This window comes from Prunus mume, linkage group LG4, assembly GCF_029339155.1.
Source record: "Prunus mume cultivar Tortuosa linkage group LG4, ASM2933915v1, whole genome shotgun sequence".
Taxonomy (NCBI): Eukaryota; Viridiplantae; Streptophyta; class Magnoliopsida; order Rosales; family Rosaceae; genus Prunus; species Prunus mume.
The window spans coordinates 26,089,589-26,113,487 of NC_142701.1; the positions used below are offsets into that span (position 1 = coordinate 26,089,589).

The 23,899-nt window shown below is 36.5% G+C and overlaps 3 protein-coding genes and 1 pseudogene across 7 annotated transcripts; 2 read left to right on the plus strand and 2 right to left on the minus strand.

Annotated features, from left to right (window-relative positions):
* The first annotated feature begins 369 nt into the window (after positions 1-369).
* On the plus strand, positions 370-1,873 carry LOC103328720 (uncharacterized). Its single transcript, XM_089049753.1, has 3 exons — positions 370-621; positions 730-978; positions 1,562-1,873. The coding sequence occupies exons 1-3, from the start codon at positions 506-508 to the stop codon at positions 1,638-1,640; spliced, it is 444 nt and encodes a 147-aa protein (XP_088905879.1). The 5' UTR covers positions 370-505; the 3' UTR covers positions 1,641-1,873.
* Positions 1,874-2,517: 644 nt separating this feature from the next.
* Positions 2,518-8,797, minus strand: EMB1467 (NADH-ubiquinone dehydrogenase). Its single transcript, XM_089049748.1, has 5 exons — positions 8,213-8,797; positions 7,452-7,698; positions 5,892-6,186; positions 3,830-4,204; positions 2,518-3,631 (listed from the first exon to the last, which is right to left on the minus strand). The coding sequence occupies exons 1-5, from the start codon at positions 8,643-8,645 to the stop codon at positions 2,732-2,734; spliced, it is 2,250 nt and encodes a 749-aa protein (XP_088905874.1). The 5' UTR covers positions 8,646-8,797; the 3' UTR covers positions 2,518-2,731.
* A 498-nt stretch (positions 8,798-9,295) lies between these two features.
* On the plus strand, positions 9,296-20,054 carry LOC103328718 (Zn-dependent exopeptidases superfamily protein). Of its 4 annotated transcripts, none has more exons than XM_089049749.1 (16): positions 9,296-9,578; positions 10,351-10,464; positions 10,686-10,800; positions 11,652-11,734; positions 11,982-12,058; positions 12,418-12,495; positions 13,987-14,058; positions 14,177-14,250; positions 14,582-14,714; positions 14,793-14,864; positions 16,678-16,797; positions 17,200-17,271; positions 17,742-17,882; positions 18,594-18,678; positions 18,778-19,219; positions 19,631-20,054. In XM_089049749.1, exons 1-16 carry the CDS (start codon positions 9,515-9,517, stop codon positions 19,893-19,895), a joined length of 2,007 nt encoding a protein of 668 aa, XP_088905875.1. In that variant the 5' UTR covers positions 9,296-9,514; the 3' UTR covers positions 19,896-20,054. The 4 variants fall into 4 exon arrangements, with proteins under 4 accessions (XP_088905875.1, XP_088905877.1, XP_088905876.1 ...); XM_089049750.1 differs by having other exon boundaries at positions 9,360-9,578; positions 11,652-11,722; XM_089049751.1 differs by lacking the exon at positions 12,418-12,495 and having other exon boundaries at positions 9,357-9,578.
* Positions 20,055-20,073: 19 nt separating this feature from the next.
* Positions 20,074-22,644, minus strand: LOC103328722 (eukaryotic initiation factor 4A-3-like; annotated as a pseudogene). The gene is made up of 6 exons (XR_016125915.1): positions 22,013-22,644; positions 21,834-21,914; positions 21,128-21,235; positions 20,742-21,029; positions 20,454-20,541; positions 20,074-20,336 (listed from the first exon to the last, which is right to left on the minus strand). The product of XR_016125915.1 is annotated as a eukaryotic initiation factor 4A-3-like (transcript).
* Between the last annotated feature and the right edge of the window lie 1,255 nt (positions 22,645-23,899).

Sequence of the window (23,899 nt, forward strand, 5' to 3'; positions counted from 1 at the left end):
GTCTCTGCCGGTAATTCCATATAATAATAAGCCTTTAATTAATTTACAATAATTATATAAAATATCGAATGAGAAACGCAGGCGTAGAGCACTTTCCCCAGATCAATGATCTAGAGGGGAAACTCAGTTATGGTGGTACCCATTGTAAACTAATTTAAAACAATTGTCAAACTCTAAGTGCAGGCTGGACAAATACAACCTCAAACTCCTCATTAAAAAGAAACAAGGAAAAAAGATGTACTTGTTACACAAGCCTACTCTCACATATATTATTATTGAATATTGATTGATGAAATAATATTGAACTCTATCTGCCTTGGAGAAAAAGTCGCAAAACAAGTATAAAAGCTAACGTGGGCGCCCATTATTACGCACCAAAATAAACCCAAGTGAAAAGAACAAGAGGCTCATCTATATCCACACACACAACAGACACAGTCGGTCAGTCAAGAAGTCAATTCGTAAACCCCATCTCCCTGAGTTCACGTTCATACCCAAAAACCAAATGGCCACCGCAGTTGAATTGCTCCCCAGAGAGTACGGCTATGTAGTCCTTGTTCTTGTTCTCTACACCTTTCTCAATTTCTGGATGGCTGGCAAAGTAGGCAAGGCCAGAAAGAAGTATGTAAAATGCAAAGCTTTTATTTTTTATTTTTTTATTTTTTTAAATAAAAATTTTCCAGAAATCTCTGTTAAAATCTCTGATTGAATTTGTTATGAACTGGGCAGGTACAAGGTGCCTTATCCAACCCTTTACGCTTCAGAATCTGACAACAAAGATGCAAAAGTTTTCAATTGTGTTCAGAGAGGCCACCAGAACTCTCTGGAATTGATGCCTTTGTTCCTTGTGCTTCTGTTATTGGGAGGTCTTAAACATCCTTGCATCTCAGCTGGCCTTGGTCTGTTTTATTCTGTCACCCGCTATTTCTATTTCAAAGGCTACTCCACCGGCGACCCCGAGAACCGCCTTGCCGTCGGGTTTGCCCTATTTCTTTCTCCATTTTCAATCTTACCTATTTCCCAATCTCTACTCATTTAATCATTTTTAACATATCTTAGCATATGACATATGACATGTTATGTTATTTTTCTTCTTTTTGATGAAAAGAACTATGGCTATTTGTCTTATTACCATTTTTCAATCTGCTTACTTGTGAAAGACAAAAAAGGTTATAATTGAAGTGGTTAATAACATTTACCCCTATAACCGAGGTGCTAAGTTCGATTCCCCATCCCCAATATCGCTTATATCAAACAATATATAATACAATTAGTACAATTTTCAAGTATTTTATCAAATATATGTTATGTTGTGATATGCTAATTCGGACTGAACATGTTATGTTATGTTGTGAGATTGTTACCTTCGAATGAACTTAACGTGCGTCATGTTATGTCGTGAGATTGTTAATTTTGACCGAAAGCAGAATCAAATAAGATTTGATTATATATGTGGCCACCGTCTTAATATGTTGAATTGAACTATTTGGAAAAGGAAAATTTGCCTATAGAATTCATTTTTAATTTACTTTTTTGTTTGTTTTTGGTGTGATGATGACAGGAAGTACGGGTTCTTGGCTCTGTTGGGGCATATTGTGTGCACAATTTCCTTTGGGATCACTCTTCTTCTCCGAGGATAAAACAGAAGTAACCAAAACCCTCATGGGCGTTTGGGGCTTGCCAGTGCCATCTCATATGCTGCTGCTACTTTTTTGATCCCATAGTTTCTTTTTTATTTTGTAGTGTTTGGCATTTGAATAAGAAAGTGCAAGAAATAGGAAGGAGGGTGTTTCCGTTTGTAGGTTTTCATGTCTTTATGTTTTTGTGTGAATGAATTGCATAATTACTATCTCATTTTATTTTCTTGTACGCATTACCTTTTGTTTTCTCCGCCTTTGGTTTTGTTGAACAAGCCCGTACATGGTTGTAAAAACTAAACTTATTAAAACAAAGAAAGATACATGACCAAGACCAAAACAAGAATAAACAAATTAAGTAAATAAGCGGCTCAACAAGAGCATACAAGAAGAAGAGCCACCCAAATGGCACAAACAGGACAGACAAACACATTCATGAATTGGCGAGGAATTGGTGGAGTTTTGTTTGACATAAAACAAAAAACCCAAATGATGAAGCAAACTTAACAACACCAAGTTGGCTAGAGTCAATGTGCTCTTTCTCTGCATCCGAGTTCGAATCCCCTTTCCCATAGTTTAGATTAGATTAAAATAGAATATCGTTTGTATCAGAAAAATTAACAGAGTGACAAGATTTGGTTATTCAACTAACATCTTCTACATAACAAGAAGCCCCTTTATATAGAGGAGCTTTGACTTGGGAAACAAGAAAACATATGAACGCTACTTTTCTTTGGAACTGAGAAAACATATAACTCAGCTAATTTATAAAGATTTTTTCACTTCATTTGCATTCTGATTTGGTCCTTCATGTGTTGCATTCGAATTTGAGTAAAAAGCTTCGGTGTTGTACATTCAGTGAAGATGTACAACAAATGAGTTGAAAAATCCCAAATTATATATGCAAACAACAGTTGTACAGAAAATGCTATTACATTGCATTACAGTGAAACAAAACCTAGAATAAATTTATTGGAAGGACTTCCAATGTTCCAGAAGCTTTGGCCAAACAGGGCCTTACTCAACCCCATAAAAATAACAGGAGAAAACAGGCGAATCTGCAACTTTATTAGAGAATAACAAAAATCCACTGGTCACTTCTTCAACAGCATTGAACTGCATTGTGCCATTATCTTTGATGCTCTGGTGATCGAATCAGTCATATAGAAATTCTCAACGGCAGTCCCAAATGGAGTCGAATCCAACTTTTGCTTGGATTCCGGCTTAATTGAAAATGAAAATGTAGCTGGCTCTCTCTCGTCTATTTGCAAAATGTTTGGTGCTACTGTCCTGATCCGGGATCGGATGGCCCCTAGTGTATCATATGGCAGCCGCACACCTGCAACCTCAGATAGAGCCCGAATTATCTTCCAGTCATCCCTAGCATCACCGACAGTCGGAACTGCAGGTACTGTTTGCTGAGAGCACCCTTCTGTATTTACATACGTCCCTTCCTTTTCACTGAATGCTGCTGCAGGAAGGATGACATTGGCACGATACACACCCCGGTCCCCATGATGCCCTTGATAAACCACAAATGCATCGCTTGGAACCTTCTCCAAGTTAACATCATCAGCTCCCATCAGGTAAACAAGCTTTGCACACTCAATGCTGTTTTCAGATTCTGGCACAAGTCCAAGGTCAAGTGCTGCAGCCTGGGCAGCTTTGAGAAGCAGTACATTGACTCCATTCCAATCAGGCCTTACAACTTCAGCATACTTTGCAATGGTTTCAACAGCAGAAAAAATTGCATCCTTGTCTTTTCTCTCAAAGACCCCAGCACCAATAATGATGGCAGGGTTTTTGGCATTTGAGAGGACTGAAGAAAATGGGTGACGACGCTCAGCAATTTCTTGAAGTGTTTGAGGGCCTGTGCCAAGATGCTCGTGATCATAGTTGAAATCAGCTGCAGGGCCAATGTACCCAACCTTGGCGTGTGTAGCTTGCACTGTCTTCCGGATTCTAGCATTTACAATAGCAGCTTCTACTCTTGGCTGGAAATATAATATGAAAGTATGAGTTCCTCAACAAAACCATATTTAAAAAACACTTTATCCACTCATCAACAAATACCCACTAGGCCACTACCCATTCATCCATCTTCAGCATGTCATACGAGCATGTAAGAGGCAGGTGAAAATCACTTAAACTGGACTATAAAGATCATTAAGATTAAATTCCTAGAAACATACCTGGGTACCAACCAATAGAAAAGCATCCGCTTTCTCAAGCCCAGCAATGCTACTGTTCATAATATATCCAGATCGAAGATCAGCATCACGATTTGAACCATTTCCTTCACACCACACATTGTTTGAACCCATTTTATTTAAGAAGTCTTTCAGTGCCATCATGGACTCAGCATCAGACAGCTGACCAGCAATCCCAACAATCTCCTCTGGTTTAACTTGATGAGCCATCTCAGCAACTACGGCAAGGGCATCACGCCAGCTCACAGGCTGAAAGCGCCCATCAGCACCACGAATCATAGGGTCATTTAACCTCTGCCTCTTCAAACCATCATAACAAAATCGAGTCTTGTCTGATATCCATTCTTCATTTATGTCCTGCAAGAGGTGGTAAGGAAATACATTATAGAAAGAAAAGAAAAGAAAAAATTTAAGGTGAAGGATAACACCCAAATACTTTGAATTTCAGTGTCTTGATATATGGTACTAGTGCACCCAAGTAGATTGGCAAATTTCATGATCTGCATGTCCTTAAACACTGACTTCCAAATAGGAAGTCACATGCCGCTAATGAAGCAATCAACAATATGGGTTCACTTGCAAACTTAACTAGCATCAAGACTAAAGGCAAAATCAAAAGAAAATATATGGAGCCATGAGAGTTAAGATACACTCGGGACAACTGAGACAGATCAAACATGACAGGTTCAGGTGTTCAAGGTCAATAATAAGAGACCAAACTAGGACAAGTTTCTTGACTCAGACTCAAGAGTAGATTGTGACTAAAAATGTTTCGGATAGTCCAAACATTGCTCCTAAAAATTACTAAAATTCGAGTAGATTTAGTCAAAAGAGTACATAAGTCATGGCTGACAAGTGGGCCGGTCAATAAGAGTCAGGTCAATTGACCGAACCACAAAAAAAGTTGATTACAATCTGAAATCGCCAATAGTCCAAAGACAATATTATGGTTGGTCTCAGCCATTTGCATGCAGCCCATATTGGAGTCCAGAAACAAGTTGACGCCACTTTATCAGATGTTTATCCTTCATTTTTCACCTTCTCTCTCACCCTTCAAAACAACAGCGAACCTCTAAGGCCCAACCATTCCATTGAACCTCACATCTAGACTGTCCCCATCCTCTTGTAGCAACCACTGTTTTATGGTCATGTTTCATGGTGACGATGGGAAGAGGGTGAGGTTTGACTTGTGTCAATTTGCAGAAAGGAAAAAGAAAAAAAAGTACTACTTGTAGATGGTGTTAGTATTGTGGTGCCCACATCCACACGGCTTAATTTTATGGAATACCTAAGTCTTTCCCCTCAGGCCCCAGCCACTCCGTTGAATTTCAAATCTAGACACCACTGATCCTCTTCCATCAACTCCTGTTTTACGGTCAGATTTCATGGTGCCATGCACTTGATTCATACTGATGGATAAGGGAAGCGAGGTTTTACTTTTCAATTTTTGGATTAAAAAAATATTGAATATTAACATAGCGTTAGTGCTGTGTGCCCATGTCCATGTGGCCTCTTTTTTTGGAAAACTGGATGTGCAAGACCTATGAAATGTGGATGGTTGTTCTTGCATTTATGGATACACATGTTAGGTTCGCAAGGTCCATCATGATAGAAACTAACCTGCAACTGTTTAGTTGTATCACACTTTGTTGGGAACAATACTATGATGGGGCCTTTTGTATCTTTAAACATGACCATGCAAAATAACGTTTTTTTGTGACAGAATGTTGTAGTTATGCAGTGGCATTTTCTAAGCAGCAAATAAAAGAAACTATTAATGATTTATTACTAGAGGAAATCAATATCCGACAAATTAACAAAGACTAATGTCAGCCATTAACTTTAATGCCAAAAAAATGTTAGTGCATGTTGGTTTTTATGTATAAGAATCTTTTCTTTGTTCTTTGTTCATATTTTTTGGTTGTGCAATAAAATTGTCCCTTTTCCCAAAAGAAAAAAAAATGTATTGCATTAATTGTATTGTGAAAACAAAATAACTCGTCCAAAAGATAATGCACATCAAAATAGTCCAATAAAAAATTACCTCATTTAACCGTGGAACGATGCGCAGGACTTCTGGACCTCGGCTATCAATTCGAATGTTCGACCCAACAGCATCAGTAATATCAATGGTCTCTGTTCCCTTCAATTCCCAATTTCGAGCTTTAAATGCAAATGGTTTTGAGGTTAGAGCTCCCACTGGACAGATATCTATCACATTTCCCGAAAGTTCACTAGTCATAAGTTTTTCAACGTAAGTCCCAATTTCCTCTCCGCTGCCACGGCCTAACATGCCAAGGTCCTGAACCCCAGCAACCTCTGTTGCAAATCTGACACACCTGTTCAATCAAAAGTGCTCTTTATATCAGAAGCTTGCAACTATGGTTAAATAAAAGTGTGCCTTAAAGTGTAGTTGAAGCAGTGACCACAAGTTAAGAAAGAAACAAAAGCAAACATCCTGAACAACCCCTAGAAGACTTAAGATAACTTAATACTACAGGTGTGATAATAGAAATAAGGTGTTAGAGACACTGTACTGCTAACTTGATAATACATTATATCATGGATATGCATCCAAACTTGGCTCAACAGCTTTATAAAGAGCAGAACCATGACAAACCGCAAGTTAAGTAAAAACAAATTTGAAATGAACTATACAAAGATTCCGATAACTAGGCATTTCAACATTACATAACATTCTAGGTATAAGACAGCCTCATTTCCTGTTTCAAATGCTAAGTACATATAGAATACTGAAAGATAACTCAAATATGCTTAAGGCCAATTAGGTTCTTATGGTTTCTAGAAGAGTTGATCTCCAGAAGATCACTACTATACACAACTTGGTGCTAAAGTGTAGATGAATAGGATTGAAATAATTGGTCCGTCAACATCCACATGTCACTCACATCACAACATATCAACAAATTGCCTTGTCGATGATAGTTAGTAAGATATGGCATTATGTGGCTACAAGAATCCACGATCTATGCAAACAACAAAATTATCTTACACATTCATGGGAGCAATTAAAAGCAAGAAATCCAAATGTGAAAATAGGTACCAACTCACAGAAAATCATAATCTTCTTCAATTGGAATACCAGTCATGAGATTTCAGCATTGACAGCATCATTATCACAGGAAAATTTGATGATTAAACTTATAAGATAACCCCATTGAGGGAAATTATTCTCATGTCTAATGCAGCAGAAAAACCGAGAAACAATTACAAGCAGGTCAATAAACTTAACCCTATAAATTATATTATGTACATTTTGTTAATTTGAAAACTTATGATACCTAGAAGACATATCATCATGCTACATGGATTTGGCAAGACAATTTCATAACTCACTGTAGAATGTAATAACTAGGGTTAGACTGACAACTTTCAAATATGGCATACTTCTACATGTTAAAATGCTACAGCATCACAAAAATAATGTTCTCTCCAACCGAAAAAAAAAATAAAAAATTCAATCAATCAATGTTAGTTTATCATGCTTTGTAATTGAATTCCTAAGCAATTAAAAATGTTAGAAAAGAAAAAGTTAATTACTGTGGTGAATAAGTGGGTATGAAAGGTAATGTTAGATTCTGACCTTGTACATTGAATACAACGAGTCATCACAGTCTTCACCAAAGGACCAAGATTCTTATCCACTACGGATCTCTTCATTTCAGTGAAACGGCCGCGATCAGATCCAAAGGCCATAGACTGATCCTGCAGATCACACTCCCCACCCTGATCACAAATTGGACAATCCAATGGATGATTCATCAGCAAAAACTCCATCACCCCTTCTCGAGCCTTCTTGGCTATTGGAGTATCAGTCTTAATTTTCATGCCTAAAAAGAAATTTTGTCAAGAAAACTGCAACTTTCAGCAAACGTATATGAGGTCTACTGCGACCAAAAAATACCCCATCTTCAAACCATTGCATTGGTCAATTATTAAAAACTCAAATCAGAATAAAAGAGGTTACAATAGAATCTAATAATCAGAGGCTCATAAAATCGTTCTCTACAGAACATCCGCGTCTTAAATATAATCACAATCCATATTAATATTTAGCAAAAATGTAAAAGAATCTACGTCCAAGAGAGAAAACTAATACATACGCATCCTCCCAATAGTCACATTAAGATCATACACGAATGAGATTAGAAATTTGACAAGGAGGAAACTTTTCATAAACCATACGATACAGCTTAGAGGCCTTAATCATGCTCCATAAAAATCGAAATATACCCAAATAGTAGAGCCAAAACTGGGAGTGGAGAAAATCCAAATATGGAACTTTCAAAAGCAATGAACAGCTAACCAAAAAACTGGAAATGGAGAATAAAAGGGAATCCTAACCAGGCATAGCAGGCATGGCACAAGAGGCGACGGGCTTCGGCGACTTCTCAACTTCTACGAGACACATCCGGCAATTACCAGCGATCGATAACCGGCTGTGGTAGCAGAACCTAGGGATGTCAACGCCGGCGACCTCACAGGCCTGCAACACAGTGAATCCCTTGGGGATTTTGACCGGGTAACCATCGACGAAGACCTCGATGGCATCTTCCGGGTTGGGGAAGTGGACTCGGGCCCCGCCCACGGGGGTCCGGGGAGGAAGATCGGCGGCGGGCTCGGGCTGGGCTGCGGAGGCGGATTGGTCGGCGTTCTGGAGCTCCGGAGTGGTTGAGACCGCTCTGTGGAAAGAGAAGAAGGGTCTAGGGTTTTGGGAGCTGAGGAGCCTTGACGCTGTGGGCCGCATGGCCCTCGAAGCAAGCGATCCTAACCCCATTTCTGTCGACAATAGCTCGCTCTCACAATGTGTATGATTTTTGTTGTTTTCAGAGGTCTAGAGATTCGAGCTCTGTGAGCTACGAAGAAGACTGATAGAAACGGAAGATGTGGCTGTTGCGTTGCGACGTTGGAAATGAAAGCTCTTCCCAAAATAAAACAAGTGTCGTCGGATCAGTGGAGTGGGTCTGAAAGCCCACATTGAGGCCCAGTAGTATTCTAGAGCCCAACTTACTCACTTCACTTTTTTCTCCCTTCTCCGCGCGGACAACACATGCTCTTTATCTTTGTGGGGAATTAGACATGCTCTCGCTTATAAATTTGACTAGTATCAGAATTCTGTTTGGTATGAAGAGTAGCTGGTCTTGAGCCAAGTTTGATGCCCCTAATTTCAATACCCACCCACCTAGTTGTAGTGCCTCTATGGGTATAAAAGGAAACCGTTGGATAAAACCGATATTAAGGAAGGTAGAATCGCGTATGAGATGTTGAATGTAGAGTTAAATGCTTTTATAAAAATAATACTGATGAAGGGAAAATCGAATATAAAACATTAAATATAAAACTAAATACTCTTAATCCCTTAAGTTACAAATGTCTTACACGGTTCTTTTTGTTTGATAAAAACAAGCAACCACTAACGGGAAAAACAAAAATAGTTTCCAGGAAGCTTTGATTGTTTTTTGGTTGATTAGAGTCTTTAAAATTGACGCCAAAATAACGGGAAAAAAAGGACCAACCCGACCCGTTCCACCTCAGGGTCAGAGGGAGAGAGAGAGAGAGGTTAGACGGAAATCATTTGGTTGCTTGCAGTCGACGATGGTCTAGGGTTCTGGTAAGCAAGAGCAGGAGGTCAGCTGCAGAAGCACCATGGCCATGAAATTCCTTCAACTGCTTTTCTTTTTCAGTTTTCAGCTTCGTCTCTCATTCTCTGGTGAGCGATCTTTCTTCCATTTCTCGCTCTCTATCTGCAATTACTTCAATCTCTTTCCAATTTACGCAACTTTTTCTGGTTGTGATCGATTTTGATTATTACTATATGCCTGGTTGCTAAGAAACTCAATGAGTGAAAATGGAAACCTTGTTTGTTATATGCTGTTCTCAACTTTGTTGTTTTCCTACTTTTCTCACCTTTCACATGAGTCATTTGCTTCCAATTTGCATAATATCTATCTTGCCAATTTGAGCACATATCTAATTCTCATCTGGAATGCCACTGCGGTTTGTAGCTGCTGAGTTTCTGATCTCATTCATTGTGTTATCTTGGAGTATAGTATCAGTATGAAGTGGTTCTTTTTATTACGAAGCAAGAAGGATTTTGCAATATCAAATTTATAAGGAGAATGATATTAAGTAATATGAAAATCTGGATGCCTCTCAAAGGCTACAAATGGTCTTATTAATAGGTCTATTATACTAAATACATCCATTAGTGAATGGAACTTCAGAATACATATTCATAAAGTACTAATAGTTGATATATGGTCATAATGATTTAACAATGATTAATAATGGATAGTCATAATGTATTCTTAGCTATGAATATGTGTTACGGTGAACTTACACTGCGTGCAATCACTTGAGTCAAGAAATCTTATTTCATGGCTGTGTCATTGTATGTCGAAAATATGAGCACTCATTGGAAATGTACATGACAATCATGATGTTTGTCTTGAACTATAGTTTTATTTTCTTTGAAATTTTAGGACAGACAATCATGATGGAGTCAGTTCCTGATCTTCAGAGTTCAATGTACATGACACTTGATGGATATCCTTGTGTACGGCTACTCAATCTTTCTGGTGTGATTGGTTGTTCAAGTAAGTACGTTTTATTTTATTTTTAAAGGAAACATAATTTTATTAAAGTAGGAAAGCTAATTACAAAGAGAAACTACAACTAACAACAACAAGAAACTACAACTAAAAAAAAATGTAAAATAGAACATGCTCTCTAAAGTATTATTTTGTTATCATAGTTCTGTCTAATTTTATATGTGACGGAACATCTTTATAATGAACCTCTGGTGAATTTTTCTTAGATCCTGGAAGAGTGAAGGTTGTCGCTCCAATTATAAGATTAAACAATGCTACTGAGCTGTCTCAGTTATCTGCAGTTTTGCTGTCAGTGGATGAAATTCAAAGTTTTCTTACCAGGTGTCTATATAAGCTTCCATATTTGTATTTATTGTATATTTTGTTTTCACTTTTTTAGGTCACTTATTTTGTATGCTTTGAACTATGTTATGCAGTAGTGTAGCTAACAACTAACAAATGATGATGGAAAGATAAACCTTTTTTTCTTTTTTCAAAGATGGCAACATATGTTTTTACGGATTAGAACTCATTCTTGTTAACATGTTTTTTTTTTTCTTTCCTTTTTTGTGTTCCATGGGCATTCTACATATCCTTGATAGTTACATGGATTGGTAAAATATGAGGGATTGAAAAAAAAAAAAAAAAAAAAAAAAAAAACATTTATTGAATGATTGAATAACCCACTTCATTCTTGTAGATTATATTTAAATGATAGTGGGCCTACTTTGGCTTGTTTTAGTGTGTCTTGAGAACTAAATAAATTTTGCTGAAAAATGTTTGTCTTGGTGGATGTTTATATATATTCAATTGAAGAACGATCTTAGGAATAATTTTCTTGGTAATATATTAATAGCTCATACAAACAGCAATGTGTTGAGAAATGAGAAGTCGACCTAATTATAATTCCATCTTCTGTTATTAAAGAAACTACTGCTGTGTTTTGGCCATGGATCAAAATGTCCTTCTGTGTTTTGGACTTGGTGGATTATTAAAGTAGAAGCTTTATGTTATTTTTATGTACTCTGTGTTCTTATTTTCATTATGTAATATGACCTAGGGCTTGGATGCCCTAACAACCTAGACTTTTGATAATTAACTTGAGGATGATGCTTGTAGTAGTCTATTTGTTATTCTGTAGTTCTTTGGACTAAGAAGTATTGCTTACTTGTAAGATATGTGGCCTGTTTCAGAATATTGAATGATTCGACTTTTGCTAAAAATGTTGCTGGTATCTTGGTTGAATCAAGCCCTGAGTTCCAAAGTAAGTTAAAAGGTAAAGATGCAGTTATATACTAGCCATTCTTTTTTCTGTTCAAATTTTTTCATTGAAACATTGCTACAAGTTGGTTGAATCAGGGCCTGAGTTCCGAAATAAGTTGAAAATGTGAACTTGCAGTCATCTATTTGTCATCTCTCTGTATTTTCTGAATTTCTATATTTTTTTTTCAATGAGGCTAAGGTAAGTTAACCTCAGCATCTTTATGGGTGTTGCTGACAGTGGCACTTCATCTTGTTTGTAGGATTCTCTCCAGATCAAAAGTTCCCACAATCTGAATTTGCTCCTTATCAAAGCATCAACTACGAATGGAACCCAATTGTAAGTTCTTTTATGTATTTGTTTTTATTTGTATCTGTATGCATGTATATATATATGCTGCTAACTAGTGCTTACCTTTTGTTGTAAATATCTTAATGAATCGATAATGTGAAAAGTGATAACATATCGTACCAAATAAAGCGCTTGACTTGCTTAGATAAGCATAATGCTACTTGACAATCAATTCCAAGGATACAAGTATACTGTTTAAGCGAACAAACTTAGTCTTTTAACAAGTTTTTTTTTTTTTCCAACTAAATTATTGAGATTAGAGTAATAATTTTAGATCAGAGGATGTTCGATTTTTTACTTTTTTTTTCCTCTGACAAATTGAAGCATCAACTTTTTAAAATTTGCAGGGCTCTGGTATAATGTGGAACCCATATAACTTTCCTGTATTCTTACTCTCTCACAGTAGCACATTGACCCTGCAGGAGGTAATGCAAGAACTTAAAACTTTCCAGTACTATACGTAACCCTGGATATATGTTATAATAATTACTATGATATGCAAGACGGCTTCGCAGGGCTTTGCACTTATGATTATTCTAACAGACAGAGTATTATGGGTGTTTGACTTGTTACTTTGTTAGTTTTTAAAAAGTAGCACTAGTAACCTAAATAATCTTTTAAATCTCTATCAAATCAAAAGAGGAATTATTGTTGACCTATATGCATGATCTTTTAATTCTTTGTTTTGAAGGAGTGCTTCATCTACATGTGGAAAGATTTAATGGAGTGAAAGCTTTAATTAAAATACCATAGTAAATGTTTGTGCTTCATCTATATGCCTCTTGGTAATTTCAGAATATGAGGAGAGCTTCTTGCATCCTTAACAAATTACAAGAATGGTGCTTTATAGATTTTTTCTGATATATTGTGCACTGAAGAAATTATCAGCTGAAACAGGGTGTATCCTTCCATCCTATAGATATTTTGGCAAGAAACAATTTTAGTAAGATCTAAAGGTTATTTTCCCAGTTTTCTTGAAATTTTACGACATTTTGTATCGAAATCCATCAAACTGCGCAGAATACCGGTATTGCAGTGTCAAAAAGTATAGGTTGGTGCAGCAGAAAATGAAATCATGTGATGGTGCAATGAGATAATATATTATGCATTTTTTTCTGACTCAATGTAAAATAGCGAATCAGCTATGTAGGCAAAGCTTGGGTTCTTCGAAATGTGAATAAATACTTAATAAAATATGGGCAATGTAAGTAAAATGTAAAACTGGAATTAAATTGTGGGCTTATATTAAAGTGTGGATTCTTCAATTAAAGGTCTTAGTGTAAATTAAGTTTGTGATAAATATCAAATTAATTTGTTAAGTGTTACTCAGTGGTTTAATGTAAGTTAGATTTAATTAGTGTAACTAATGTAAGTTAGATTTAATTAGTGTAACTAATGTAAATTAACTTCACTTAGTTTGATTTAGATTTACTAGTGTTGCCTACTGTACATTAAGGTTGTAATTAATGTGAAATTAGTTATATCAGGTGTTAACTACTGCTAATTAATTAAACTAGTCTTTAGCATATAAAATGTTGTCAAATATTACAAATTCGTTGAACTAAAGATGTATGTATTTTTCTTACAAAGTTTTTCAAGGTCATAATTGTCATTGTTGTGCTCTTTATTCATCCACCTCATAGATTTGTAATTTATGCACAAAGTTTTTCAAGTTTATGTCTGTCACTGATGCACTATTAATAACATTTTACAAATTTTAAAGCAAATTTTTTTTTTCTCATTCATTTTTAACCATACTTTCATCATTTTCCCTAAATCCAAACTAGCTATTTTCCACAACTTGGACATTTTAAATCTTGTGTGCACTTGATAACAGTTTGACTACTTTTAGTGTCGGATTAATTTTTTTGTAAATTTTTGTTGGTATATTTATTTGTGCTGTCACTTATATTCAGGCTGCCATAAAGAATGAGAAGAACGTAAAATCTTATACAGCTGACGTGGCTGAGTTTGATCTGGTGATGCAGGTATAATCTGTTATTTCAGCGTGATTTTTTATCTGCCACATTTTAATTATTTTACCCCATGTGTGTTTGCTTAACCTAATATCATAAAATGACCTCTCATATGCTTGGCTTGGATCAGACAACGAAAGCTGGGACTCATGATTCAGAATCTTGTCTAAAGGAAAATACTTGCCTTCCCTTAGGTGGATACAGGTGAGTTTTCATGTGATCTGTTGTAGTAATGAATCAACTGAAGTCATGATCCAGTCAGTTTGCAGTTTATATAGTTGTTTTGTAGAGTATGCACATACATGTTTGTTTCAAATGATTTACCTCCTTTTGCAAGTACCATAAATGTTCTTATTTGTGCTTTTTTGGAATGGAAAATGGTCAACGATGTTGGTATTGAACCCACTTCAAGTTTATTCAAATTTTTATTCTTTATTAGAAAGATAGAGAAGAGGAAAATTTCTATCTTTATTTGCCCTTTACATTTTTTAATTTGTGTGAAGTTTAATTTGGGCATCTTGATTATGAAGGGCAGTGTTTGGTCATCGCTTCCCCCAATCAATTTTTCATCATCAGAGCAGTCTAAGCCCATTATACTCGTGGTGGCGTCGATGGATTCAGCTTCATTTTTTCGTGACAAAGGCCTTGGCGCTGACTCCCCTATTTCTGTAAGTTTGTTTTTATTTCCTTAAAATGTTTTGGCTCCCTAAATGAACATACTCAATTATGTTTGGAACATTTCTTAGGGGCTGATTTCATTGCTGGCAGCAGTTGATGCACTTTCTCATGTGGATGGTCTGGATGACTTTAATAAACAGGTGTGTTATCCGATGGCTTATCCATGCATAAGACAACATTCTGTCAGTTTGTTCATATTGAAGACTTGTTAAATGTTATGGGGGAGAGAACAACAATGGATGATATGTCATATTTAACATGTAAACTAACCATAGCTGAGTGAAGTTTAGGCATGTGCATGGTCACTTGATTCAAGGCATGAACCAGACTATAATTTCTTGAGTTCAGCTCCACCAGAACTGAAGGTGCCTTCTGCATGAGCTGAATGCCCTATCACTTGGATTATTAGAAAAGGCATATTATGTCCGTTTCTCTTTTGTTGATATAACTGCTCCCTTCTCTTTAAGTGGTAGAAAGAAAAGTCATTTGCAAAAAGTCAGAGATTAACACTTATATGCTCCTGTTGTAAGATCCTTGAATAGTAGGAAGTTTATATTTGCAGATCTCATTTAGGAGGCAACTCAGTCAAGGGAACCACTATTCTTGTTTGTTTCACCATTCAAAGTTTGGAGTCTTGCTGCATATTAAATGGGTAACAGCATAGTTCTGCTGTCTGCCCAAGTGCTCTATCTCATCACTAGTCATGTATTGTTCTTTATTTTATTTTATTTTATTTTATTTTGTTTTGGTAACATTTTTACGCATTCAGCTAACAAATCACAATATGTCCTTTGCTGATTGTTGGAATATTCTGTATTTGTTTCCTCAAGTGGCTTCTGTCCAGCTCAGATTACAACCTTGTAGGTAGCCCCAAGTATGCTTCCCTTGTTGACCACATTGTAGCTGTGAAATGGATTTATTACTATTCCCCAAACTATACCATTTTCTGAATTTTGGAATTTCTACCTGCAACAGCCCCCGAGTATGCTTCCCTTGTTGACCACATTGTAGCTGTGAAATGGATTTATTACTATTCCCCAAACTATACCATTTTCTGAATTTTGGAATTTCTACCTGCAACAGCTTTTGCCTCCTAAATTACATCTGCTACAATCAGACATCTTGTTCTTATATTAGTTTACATTTATCAGGGTTTTCAATGTGGCTCATCTTTATTTCAGTGAGGTTCGGTTTATTTTCACAAAAGTTCTTCCCGCATTTCTCCTGAAGTTTGCTATAAAATCGGACAAATCAGTCATGGAATGCAATTTATTTATGTGGAGATTTTGTTGACCTTGAGAATCCAGTCTTAGTCTTAATTAAATGTTGCTTATGGTTTACTCTAAGCGTGTAGTGCTCTTTTATTGGACTTTTAGTGTCATAATAAACTATTGAGGGAGCCATATAAAAAATAAATTATCAAGGGGCCAACAGGGTCTAGTCCAGTGGAAAAGGGCATTAACTTGCAGACTAGAGGTCTCACGTTCGAACCCCCATGGCATCATAGTTGTGTGTGAGAGAGAAATCGTCCACCCCTATAATTTAGACTATCACTTGTACTATAAAAAATTAAAAAAATTATCAAGGGAGAAATGATTGTGTGGTTAATGTTAGACTCTCCATGTTGTTATTTACTTATGTGTTTATGCATAAAGAGTTTTGTTGTCTTAGTGGTCTTCTCTTGTATACTTGGCTTGCCGTCTCTTTATTTTTAAATATTTTTTCTACTAATGCTTAGTTATTACCAATATGAAAAATAAATTTTAAAGGACTATGCATTAATTTAATTTTTAGGGGCATATAACATAAAGGGTGTAGTTAGAATGTATTTTTGTGTGCATTCATTTATCTTAAACAATTTTGTTTTGTTCTTAGATTTTTGGTAACCATCTATTGCTGCTGACTGCTGTGCATGTGGAATTGTAGTTTTCATGATCTTAAATTTTAATGCAGCTTGTTTTCATTGTTTTCACTGGAGAGGCCTGGGGCTACCTTGGTAGCAGGAGGTTTTTGCTTGAACTTGATCTGCAGTCTGATGCTGTTAGTGGCCTTAATTACTCATTGATTGAGAAGGTATACTTGTGCTCTTGCTATAATTGAAGTCATCTACTGTAATCCGAAGGTTTCTTATGGTAATGTTGCTCAATTAGTTAAACATCACACAACCACTCTCCTGGCATTACAAAATTACTAGTTACAAGACTGTCCAGACACAGAATCATCAAACACATTGGTTAGAAGAGGATTTGAGTTTTACAGTCCCCTCCCTCCATTTCTGTTCGGGGAGAAATACAGTTATTTTTCTCATGTATGATATGTCATTTCGCTTTCATAATGTGACACATGTTATGCAAGTTTGAGTTTTATGTCAAGTTATTAAGTTTAATTTCTTGTAATTCACTTGGCTCTTTCACATTATGCGTCGGTAAATCTTTCGAGAACCTAACTATTTGGTAATTGGATGATTGAGTGTAGGTTGTGGAAATTGGATCTGTTGGAAAGGGCCTCAACCAAGGAGTTAAGAACTTTTTTGTTCATACAACTGGGGTGAGAAATTTGTTCCCTAAAATTTAAATTTTATGCATATCCTTGTAACTTGCATTTCATATGGTTAAGTGGAGAAGTGGTAAGTTGCATTTCACATGCTTAATTGCAGAATTAAAAAAAGTTCCCTCCCAAAATTGTGCTTGCGCTGAAAATTCAGTACCTCCCCATATACATGGCTCAAAGTTGAATACTCGGTTGATCAACCCTTACCGTTACTGCATGATCATATCATAATAGAAATAAATATACTCTTTGTTCTCTTCATTGTTTTAAATAATTTCCATTTCCACCATTGGATCACCAATCATTCATCATTGATGCAAAAATAACCAAATACAAAATTCACCCTCTATGAAACCTTCAGTAGAAGAAGCTCTTGTGAAGATCAAATAAAGAATCATTCTTCCTTATTATCATCAAAGGGCATTTGCATTCAAAATGGTTATATTTTCTAAGGTGTTATTTTTTAGGTTTCTTCTGCCACAAATGAGACATTGGATGCTTTAAAGCGTGCCCAAGATTCAGTCAAGTCTGAAAGCTTTACAATCTCATCTGCAAATGCTTCAAATCCTGGGATACCTCCATCCTCATTGATGACTTTTCTGAGAAAGGTTTGTAACAGTACAGTTGAAATCCTTACTTTTGTTAGCTACTTCCTAATTTATGTCTCTGTTATTTTGTTCTTGCTCATGTAAGGGCATAACCTCTCGTCTTGTAAGGGGTGCTTTTGATAGACTGGATTAAAGTCGTGTTTTGGACTAGTCCCACTTTTAAGACTTCCTTGGACACATGAACATGAATCTTACAAGAAAACATTTGCATATATATTTAAATTTGGAAAATAATATGCAGTCCACTGAATACATGACAGTACTATGTCGATGGGCCAGACAGCACACCAAACACAGGACAATACTAAGTTCAATCCAGTTTTGCGCAATTAACCTATAATGTAAACATCTGGAGCTCCCCCTTGTGGAAGTCTCATTTTCTTGAATCCACTGTATAAGTACTAACTAAAGGAACAATTAAAGTGTTGTGGCTAAAGTATTTCCTGAGCCATATCTTTTAAAAGTTATTTTAGCTGTTTGTTTTGTGTCTTCTGTTTGGGGTCTTAAGTTTGTACCTAGAGACATTATCTTTCTTTTGGACAGCAGAAACATAAAGAAGAAAAGATTTTCTCTTTATGCCTGCTATTTGGGTGTATAATATCTTAAAAAGAAGAAAGACCAAGAAGATATCCTAATATGTTCAAGAAAATTGAAACCATTTTGTTGTTGCTTTCATTGAACTCTAGTGAATAGCTCCTCTGCTCTTAACAGAACTCTCTAACTTCTGGGGTTGTTTTAGAAGATTTTGATACTGTCTTCACCAACAAGTTCTACAACAGTCACCTTGATGATATATGTGAGTTTATTATTATGCTTTTGTTCTTTCTTGATTAATCATCTTAATGCTAAATGGTGATCCCAAATCTATTTTGTTTCATTCTTGCTTCCAATGCAGCCAATGTAAACTCTTCAGCAATTGTGGCAGCAGCTTCCCTTGTAGCACGCACCCTTTACATTCTTGCAAGTGACAACAAAAATTTAAGCAGTTCAGCTTTAACATCTATCAACGCGAATGTTTCACTAGTTGAAGTACTAATGGGTTGCCTATTGGACTGTGAGCCTGGTCTTTCTTGTGAGCTGGTGAAAAGCTATATATCACCAGCCAATACCTGCCCAAGCCATTATGTTGGTGTCATCCTTGGTGAACCTTCCTCCCCACCTTATCTTGGATATGTTGATGACATTTCAAGGTTCGTTTGGAATTTCCTGGCCGAAAGAACTTCCATTCCAAGGAAAAATGGGAGTTCTGTTTGTTCACAAGACTGCAGTAATGAGGGTGAAGTATGCATTAGAGCTGAAACTGAGGGAAAGGGAGTCTGCGTTGTCTCCACAACCAGGTAACTAACTAGCTAGGAAATAGAAGTTGCAGATCCATTATAAGAAGCATGCTTAGTTAAATAGTATTTAGTGTTTGGGGCAGTACTGGAATAAACAGTGGTCATAGTCCTAGTTGTGGGGTCTTGCCCGCCTGCCACGTCATATTGTTTGAAATTTGATTATGAGATTCCTCTGTTAGTACTATAGGCCAACCTTGTATATAATATATGGAGATTCTCTTTCCAAGACATCTGTCCTTTATTAAAGGAAGGATTTGCAATAATGTCAATGAGGTATCAATAACATGTTGATAAATCCGTGGATACCTATTTGTTATTGACTTGTTACCTATATGTTATTGCAATTCGCCCTTCTATAAATGACGGATACCATGCAGAATTTTGAATTAATGCTTGTGTTTGATGATGCAGATATGTTCCAGCATACTCAACACGGTTGAAATATGAATCTGGAACTTGGAATGTGTTGCCTCCAAATAACTCAGAACCCATGGGGCTGGTGGACGCTGTTTGGACAGAAAGCAACTGGGATACGATTGGACTCCGGGTCTACACCATCCAAAATGCTTCTTTCGATCGTCTTGTCTTACTTGGGAGCATTGCCGTTACAGTCTTGTCTTGCTTTGCAATAGCGATTACAAAGGCCTTCGTGAGAAAGGCTCTAAAACGTGATTGATAACTTTTGTAAATTGCTGTTATGCTCTGCTATATATTCTTAGACGTAAATACTGGAGCAAATGTGGCAATTATTTTAATTACTTCATATCAACTTTTGTAAATCAACAGATTATGCGAATCAGGACACTGCAATGGCATGGCATAGCTATTACCAAAACGTTTAAGTGTTGCATTAATGGAAAGTAACTTGAATTCGACCCATACTAAATGCATTAAGGTGTTTTTAAAATCTAAGTCGCCTAAACAAAACTTTTAACTTTTAAAAGTTCTAGCTTCTGCTAGCCAATAGGGCAACCGTACAAATTAGCAACAGAGAACAGAGATCTCATATCAAATCTGTAACGTTCATAGGCATTTCGTCAATCTGGGTGCTGTAGTACTGTTCAATGTCTCTTAAGATCTTTATATCATCGCTTTTGACAAAGTTTATTGCCACACCCTACAAATAATCAAATACCAAATTGTGATTAAAACTTGCAAACATAAAGCTAATGAACAGTAATCAACACAACATACTTATAAATACACCTGCATACGAATTAGAATACATGCATACCTTGCGCCCAAAACGACCAGAACGACCAATCCGATGAATATACAGCTCTCGATTGTTCCGGAAGATCAAAATTGATAACCAAAGAAACCTGAGAAAGGGACAAAAAAAAACTCCAAAATAATTATTAGAAAATCAATGCAGGAAAAACATATGTATACGCATAACATGTTAAATTGCTATTAATACAAGAACCAAGGAGAAATTAAAAGCAATGTCATGAAGAGAGTTTAGATTAATTTGATTCTGATGGTTGTTAGACAATTAGAAGAAGAAGAAAAATTAACATACCTGCTGAACATCAAGGCCTCGTGCCCAAACATCTGTTGTGATGAGGACCCGAGAATTGCCACTGCGAAACTCTTGGGTGATAGCTTCTCTCTCCTTCTGAGGCATGTCTCCATGCATTGAAGACACCGTAAAGTTATTACTCCGCAGCTTCTCTGTGAGCCAGTCCACCTTTCGCTTTGTGTTGCAGAAAATAACAGCTTGTGTAATTGTAAGAGTATCATAGAGATCACATAGCGTATCAAACTTCCACTCTTCTCTTTCAACGGAGACGAAGAATTGCTTGATTCCCTGTGCATGTCATCAGAAATACAAGTTATTAATTCAATTTTACACCAAATTTGACATCATCACATTCAAATTATTTGCTTAAGTTGTGCGTAAGTTACCTCCAAAGTCAACTCATCACGTTTGACAAGGATCCTTACAGGTTCAGTCATAAACTTGTTGGTCATCTCCAAGATTTCACGAGGAAGTGTAGCAGAAATTAAGCAAACCTGCAAAAATATATTACAACTGAATTCAGACAAACATACTACTAGCTTTGAACAAGACTTGAGAACATGCTAAAGAAAAAACCTTAACTGAATTTATATTTCAAGTATGGCCCAGTAAAGTTGAGTGTTGTCAAAAGAATTATTGTTAATAAAAAATATGAAATAATTTTGCTTTCCACTATACTTTCTGCTTTATTAAGTTTAAGTCGGTCTTCGTGCACAGTTGAGTTGAGTCTTCGTGCTAGAGACCCGACCGTACTGGTTGGAAACGGGCCCTCTTGGCTTAATGATTGCCCTGGTTTCAACAGTGATAATTCTGCTTAACCTAGCTTTGGCTAAAAAGATGAAATAATTCTGCTTTGTTAAAGTTGAGCAGATCTCTCTTAAAAGCAACTGGGACGTTGATCTTGTCTTTTCCAGGCTCATTTGCATTCATCTTTTCTGATTGGTTTTTTAAAAAAAGTAACAGTGCGGACACGAGGCGACCTAAGCTTCCTTGACGTGTTCAGGTTTTAGGGTTTATGTTTAGATTAGAAGAAAATTTTATAAGACAAAGATGACTGAGACACATAAGAGATCAATCGAAGAGAAAGAAAACCTGGAGGTCAGGTGGAAGATATCGGTAGACATCGTAAATCTGATCCTTGAATACTGTACTTAACATCTCATCAGACTCGTCCTGAAAAGCCAAACCAAACCAAGGTTAAGAAAATTAAGAAACTAAAACATAAAGGGAAATTAATTAAGAAAGAAGAAGAGACGGAGTGAGAAACTTACGAGAACTAATAATTTAATGGCTCGAGTGCTTAGAGTTCTCCTCTTGATCATGTCAAAGACTCTACCTGGAGTTCCACAAACCACATGAACTCCATTCTCAAGCTTTCGGATATCCTCACCCACACTTTTGCCTCCAACGCAAGCATGCACTTGTATGTTTATGAAGTTTCCAACTGCTAAGATCACCTTCTCAGTCTGTAACGCCAATTCCCTCGTAGGGCACAATATCAACGCCTGAACCTCTCTGCAGGAGGTGTCCACCATCTGGCAAACGCTGAGGGCAATCATGGAGGTCTTGCCGGTACCCGACTGCGCCTGCGCTATCACATCGTGGCCGTCGATGATGTGCCTCACCGCCCGCTGCTGGATGGCGGAGGGCTTCTCATAGCCGTATTGGTAGATGCCTCGGAGGACGTCGTTCTTGAGTCCCATCTCATCAAAGCTCGCGATTGGCTGTATATCATCTGACGTCACCAACTCCAGCTTCTCCTGCCGTAACATGCCGCTCTGTCTCCTTGCTGTCTCTGCTGCCATGGCTAAAACCTCGACTACTAGGGTTGAGAGTGTATTGGTTATTGGTGAAGAGTTTTGCTTTGAGTCTCAGGTTTGCTTTGATATGCGCGCTTAAATAGAAAATAATAAAACCCAATCAAGGAAGGATGTGTAAATTAGAACCTAATGATTACTCATATTTTGACCTAATGATTTAGCCTACAATTAAAAGTAAAAACTAAAACCATTTATTTAGTTGTTTATTTATTTATTTGAACCTAGACCCCTTTGGCACCACGTCATATTTTGCCTGAAACATGTATTTCGTTTTAACCAACCCCAGATCTGTCATAGACCCTTTCAAGCCTGAAACATGTTCTTCGTCTTCTCCAAAAGGCGTGTTTTGCTTTCTTTTACTTCCTTAATTTAAGTTTTTGTTAAATAAAATTAATATAAAATGATAACATATTGATTTTTAAACTTGTTTTTTCTTAACTATTAGATTAAATCTAATAGTGATTGACCACAGTTTTCTTGAACTATAGAGGTCCAAGAGAACGGGACTGATAAAGTAGATGCCAAGTTGATAAACAAGGTGGTGTCGGTAGCTTTATACAAACCCTAACTCTAATATATCTAGGAAACCCTAACCCAACTAGACTTAGGAAATCCTAAACATACTTGAAACAAAACTCTAATATATCTAGGAAACCTTAACCCAACTAGACTTTGAAAGGGGCAACCAACATTCCAGAGGGAGATCGAGAATATACGGCTTTTTTTGTTATATCTACCAAAAAAGGAAAATAAGAAACGACAGAGGGTTGACATTAGCATATTATGCAAAGCGTGGTGTTTAATTATTTTTTTAAAATTATTATATGTAGGAACATAGAGTCGACTGTGCATTAATTTTTTGGAACATATTGCGTCGTCCTACTAGTTTTTCCTGCAAACATAGGTGAGTGATCCTCCGTTGGATTTACTGCACGGCTGCTGGAAAAAGCTCCGTTTTGATTATTTTGTGCCTATTAAGTACGTCTAGAGCATTTACAATGAGCTTCCTAAGCTATCTTCATAGACATATTCTAGAAATAAATTGGAAAAATACAACTTCAACCATACTCCGTATCCACCTCTTTATAGAGATCTCTGCGAGCTTCTAAATCTAAAAATTACTCAAAAATTATTCCATGCATAGCTTTTGTGTGTTTATAGCTAATTTTTAACTGAAAAATACAGTGGAACTTAATTGTAGATGTTTTTACAGATGGCTTTCTCTCAAACAAAAACAAAAGGAAAAAAGGTTGGGAAACTTGAACTATCTTATTTTCCTCACTAGCATCCCGCTTAAAAGAAAAATTTCTGCACTCAAGAAGTAGTTGGCATTTATAG